The sequence below is a fragment of the Limulus polyphemus genome, unplaced genomic scaffold (genome assembly GCF_000517525.1).
Source record: "Limulus polyphemus unplaced genomic scaffold, Limulus_polyphemus-2.1.2 Scaffold2965, whole genome shotgun sequence".
Classification (NCBI taxonomy): domain Eukaryota; kingdom Metazoa; phylum Arthropoda; class Merostomata; order Xiphosura; family Limulidae; genus Limulus; species Limulus polyphemus.
Window position 1 is genome coordinate 110,426 of NW_013668575.1, and position 5,826 is coordinate 116,251.

The 5,826-nt window shown below is 35.0% G+C and overlaps 1 protein-coding gene across 3 annotated transcripts in view; it reads right to left on the reverse strand.

Moving 5' to 3' along the window:
- Positions 1-2,386: 2,386 nt before the first annotated feature.
- The window catches only part of LOC106468331 (atherin-like), a 20,066-nt gene continuing 16,626 nt past the window's right edge, over positions 2,387-5,826 (reverse strand). For all 3 annotated transcript variants that reach the window (XM_022396668.1, XM_022396667.1, XM_013928750.2), the window contains one exon: positions 2,387-3,459. In XM_022396668.1, coding sequence (XP_022252376.1) covers positions 3,319-3,459 — 141 coding nt within the window. In that variant the 3' untranslated portion in view covers positions 2,387-3,318. The remainder of the gene's footprint in view (positions 3,460-5,826) is intronic.

The following is a 5,826-nucleotide window of genomic DNA, read 5'->3' on the forward strand; positions in this document are numbered from 1 at the left end:
TTCAAGAATTTATTAAAAAGATCCAAAATTAGGACAGCAACGAGCTCATAAACCAGACAAAATCATAGGAGCAGCCGTTTTTACCTTACAGTATAAGCGTAAAAACGTTAATAAAGTAATGTTACGTCTCTGGTCGTTAGTTAACTTCCCGTATAATTTCTTTCGGGTGAAACTTTAGCGACACAAGTCCTTTCTTAAATAAAACTAGTTTATTCTTTCTCAATACAACTTTGAAATTCACTTAATTTCAATGGTCACGCTATAATTCACAACGAACGTCTCACGTGCTCGACTCAACTGTCAGGGACGGAAACGTTCGAGAATATGACGTGTTACTAGCGTCACGTGACCCCCGCTGTCGTAACAGTAACAACAAATATCTATTAAGTCTATAAAGTAACAAATACATATTAATTATTACTTAAATTATGATTTCAGTCGTTCTTAATGTATCAAGCGTCTATATGCAAAGAAAAGACAAAAACTATGGTTTTTATCATTAAATGAAGATATAGCCTAAAGATGCTTTTCGGGCTTTACGGCATAACCAGGTTTCATTCGCCCGGGCCCCTGGGCAGTTGCCCCCCCCCCTCCTGTCGGTGCACAGTAGTAAAACGTTAAGGTTATAAGGGCAGGTTCAGTTAGCATTCGGGTACCAGTCTCTTGCTGCTTGCAATGAGAAACGAGATTATTAAGAGGTTTACATTGTGGGGGATTATCCCATGAATATAAAAATATAAAGTACTTTCAGGTTTACTGTTTGCCCCTTCAAATAAGAAAAGTAACTGCAATAGCTAGAGAAACGTCAGGAAGACTGAGAACATAGGTGGTGGGGACGAGTCAAAAAGCCATTGCCCACCCACTTTTTAAATAGGGGTGAACTGGTCCAACTTTTAATAACCTTAATTCACCGAGTTGAAGAAAGACCAAATACGGTGTAAAACAATGTGAGCAATCTTTATTAAACAACAGTACAAATCTGAGCCAACGAGAACACAATACAGTGCTGTTCTTACTCAGAAGGCTGAGCTGTACAAGATCTGAAGACAATCAAAATATTGTATAGTTCTGAATAACTTTTCTATAAGACTGAGAAGTATAACAATTATATGCAAAACACATTCTCTCCCAGAATGGATGTGCTTTATCTACACCATTGTTGGTAATTTCAATAGAAACATTAGAGAGAATATGTCCTCAAGGTATTACCTGACCTGCCAATGGAAATGTTACTGTCCTTCTTTACATAGTGTGTTCTACTATACAGCAATCTTTCCCTCCAGAGTGTGCAAATGACAACAAAGAGCAATGACCCTAAACAAAAGGTAGCTAGAGTGAAAGGAATTTAACCACATTCCTTGACCAATGTTCTATTGTCAAAAACACACACACAGCTAAAAACAAAGAGCAATGACCCTAAACAAAAGGTAGCTAGAGTGAAAAGAATTTAACCACATTTCCTTGACCAATGTTCTATTGTCAAAAACACACAAACAGCTAAAAACATGTATGTACAAAAAACTTTGTTTCATGTTCACCTTCCATAAAAAAAACGAGAGGGGAAACTTAACATTTTAACTTAACTTTTAGGGTAAATTGTATACGCTAGAGATGGGCTCTGCTTAAGCCTGTTAGGCAGCAATTGTTTTATGGAAGTTCTAAGTCTATTCATTAAAGACAGTTTAAACTAAACTTGCATATTGGTGAGGGAACTTAGGAATAAACAACTTTCGGAATACAAAATTTAGAGTACAACAAGTTTAATAATAGTTTTAAAGATAAGTCTGCCAAGTTTAAAGGTAAACATAATAAATTCATGAATAAACTTAGTATATATTCTAATAAATTATATCAGTACGGGGCTTTAGTTGAAAGGGAAGATTATGGTATAATGGGAATTAATGAAACTTGGTTAGACTTGTAGAACACTGAAAAAAAGGAATTATTTTGCAATTCTAAGGTATAAGTTATTTAATAATGATAGATTTTTAAAAGAGAGAGTGAGGTGGATCCCTATATAAAGGATGCAGCCTGTAGGAAATGAATACATAAAAAAATGGTAATCAAGAGGCTGAAGGGGTTATAAGGGAAGAAAGTTTCTAATTGGTGATTTTCCCCTGCCAGTTGGTGTTGGTTAATTGGTTCTCTTCCATTTCCTCAGGACAATACCCATAGTTCACTACAATGGCCGATCTCAAATTCGGGTGGGCTGTCCAAATACTTTTGGAAATATAGTGTATTAGGAAGGAAGATGCTCTGATTTGTTTTTTCAACTGATGGCTTTGTATAAGATAGTTTTTGTAACAGTATTCTATTTACAATAAGTATGTTCTCTCATGCTTCATATAGAACTGGATGAAAAACATAACTAGGTAGACAAAGGCCATCACGCTTCAAATACTTTTATTTTCATACAGCTAATTTACTTCAAGTAGGCATTAATGAAGAATACTGTTTCAAAGTAAATACAAAATGATGAATTACAGATAATTTCATATTTAACACATTTCTTACAGAAACATAAGCTCATGATATATATTTTTAATACTTTGAAAAGTAAACCAAGCTTACTCTTCATTTAATATAACTCCAAAATTTTAATTTTACTAAAATAAATATTTATATATATCTATATATATTATTTAGAAGCCATACTTTTTTTTTATACTTACCGGTAACCATTTAGAAACAAAAATATTTCTTTCATTTTAACTCACCAGCAAGTTTACACAATTCAAATATACAAACACTCAATACTGTTTTACGACTTAGGATAAGAACGAAACACCTGCGTAATTTGAGAAGTAATAAATATCAAATAACACAGAAATGCTTAACTTTTTAAAATAAAGCCATATCTAAGGATTAATTGACAACTCTGACAGAAAGAAAGACCTAATGCTTTTCCCTACTCACAAATGGATTACACATGCTTACGATTAACTGTTTCTTTAGAAGGATCTAAAAACTAAAACAGCATTTTATGAAGCCTTTATTTCTTAACTTAAACTTTTTTTTTTAGATCTAGGCTACTTTTTGGGGAAATACTTTATCAACATCCAGGTGTTTTGGGAGAACATTAAATTTTGTAAGCATGTTTTTGTACTTAAAAAAGTCCCAATTATTACTAAAATTACAGGGGTTACATCCTTAACAAATGGCAAAACTTATGATTGACAATAAATTCAGTATTTTTGGACATTTAACAAAAGTGACTTGCAACAGATATTTGCTCGAACACTGTACAGGTAATTTAGAACTTGGATAACAGGGATATGGGATGATATGATCTTTATATGATTAACGAAGACAAAAATGCTAGAGCAGATGTCCATTTGTGAGTCCAGTCTGAAGACGCTTCACATGATTGTAGATTTTCAGTGCTGGGCCAAGTTTGATTGACAATCCCATTAATACATCACTTCTTTTCATTAGTAGCAAGGATTTTCCATCAATTTCCTGAAACAAACATATCAAAATATTAGTAGTTTTACCTGAGGGAACCCACAAGGACTTCACTGGCTTTTATTTATTCTAACTGCACCACAGTTTATTACAATACGAATCTATCAATATGTATTCAATTAGTTATGCCTCACTTGGGATAGAGTGTATATATATTTTTAGCTTCCTTATCTGAGAAGAAAAAATTATTTATTGGAAGTGGTTCAAAGGAGGACTACTACAATGATTCCAGGGATGGAAGAATTATCTTATGGGAATAGTTTGTTTTGTTTTGAATTTCGCGCAAAGCTACACGAGGGCTATCTGCTCTACCCGTCCCTAATTTAGCAGTGTAAGACTAGAGGTAAGGCAGCTAGTCATCACCACCCACCGCCAACTCTTGGGCCACTCTTTTACCAACGAATAGTGGGATTGACCGTCACATTATAATGCCCCCATGGCTGAAAGGGCGAGCACGTTTGGTGGGACGGGGATTCGAACCCGCAACCTGCAGACTGCTAGTCGAGCTCCCTAACGACCTGGCCATGCCGGGCCCTTATGGGAATAGCCTAAAATCTATTGTTTTCTCTTGAGAAAAGAAGGATAAGAGGTAATATTATTGAAGCTTATATGATTATCTAGGGGATCAACAGGACAAAAGCCTCCAGTTTCGTATTTGCAATATTCTGGAAACAACAGTAATAAATGACACACTTTGGAAAATGATAGAATAGGCTACATAAATACCAGTTTTATTTTTTTTTCCAACACAATGATTAGCTTATAGAATAAGGTACAACTGTCCTCTATTCCAAAATAGGTTAAAATTCTAATTAAGCATGTGTTAATACCAACAAGATCTTGAAGATATAAAAGATATTTCTGTGCTCGTGTTATTTTTGTCTCAAATTTCGTAGTTAATTTAGTAAGGTCATCAGATGATTTTAATCAATCTTCACATGATTTAAAGTATGTGCTGTTGTGTCTTAAGTAATTGTGGTAAATACTCTTCACATGCCTTCTTCGTATTGTCATATAATGCTATACATTTATGAGTACTTCCTGTTACATTTAGTCACTATAATCACATCAAAGGTATTAATTGCTGGCAATTTTACTCAATATGAGTGTATATTGGAACCAAGGCCACATAAGTCTCTATCAAAATTAAGTTGTCAGAAAATAGGGGTTACAAGACAGTACTGTCAACTGTATTCAGCTGATAACATTTCTGAGCAGTATACATGCAGTACTAACCCACTGTTGGCCACTGAAATTTTACACTACTTCTAATGACCATGATTGAGTATAGCCCTAGATGTAAAAGGCCCAGTCCATCTGAATGACCACAAACCTATCCCAAACCACACTGAAGTGAAGATTACTAAAGCTTATTTTGCCATGATACCAACGACAAGCCAGTAATATTTTTTGATCCAGTGCAGAAACAATACGACCTCACAAGAACCCACAAGCCACTATATGCAAAAGAACAAACAAACTGCTGAGTTCACTGCAGAGTATCTTTTCGACATTTCATCATACATAGAGATGGACCATAGGCACATGTTGAAGGTGAAAATTATGTGTAACTCTCGCATAATTGCCTTCAGCACCAAAATTCATCTTTGGCAATTGTCAAGAGCAAGCACTGTATGATGGATTGATGTTTTGTCATGGCTCCTCTTGGATTCCTTCAAATTAACACGATTCATTGTTCCCCTTGGGGAAGTTGCTTTCCATTTTGTGTATGTTTTTCTTCAACAAAAGACACAAGAACAAGAAAACAAGCCTTGATCAATGTAAAGGACTTCAGTGCATCCCAGATCTGAAAAAAAGTTGTAACTGATTAGGAGGAAGCTGTTATTCAGGTCATATAAGCTGTTCTAGATATTTTGATGGCAAAAGGTTGCTTTTATCATTTGACATGTTCATGAGTTGGAACTTGTAAAAATGTACTGGGAATATGAGGCTTTTAAACAGTTTTGTGGTCAACTTGATGGTTTTGCCCAATTGTGTGATTTAGAATATCTTTGTGTTTGATGGAAACCAGAATTTATTACATTTTGATAAAAAGGTTAGATAAAAATTACCTTTAACTCCATGTGTACTACAAATTTTGAAATACAACAAAATTTACTACTACACTTTGACTTCATCTTTGTCACAGGGATCTACCATCAAAGATGGATTGGCAATAAAAGACAAAACAGACTGCACAATCACAGACTTTCTCTATGACTTCCTTCTGGGACAGGTGGTTAGGGTGCTTGATTTGCAACCTGAGGGTCGCGGGTTCAAATCCCCATCCCACCAAACATGCTCGCCTTTTCAGCCATGGGGGGCATTATAATGTGACGGTCAATCCCACTATTCATTAGT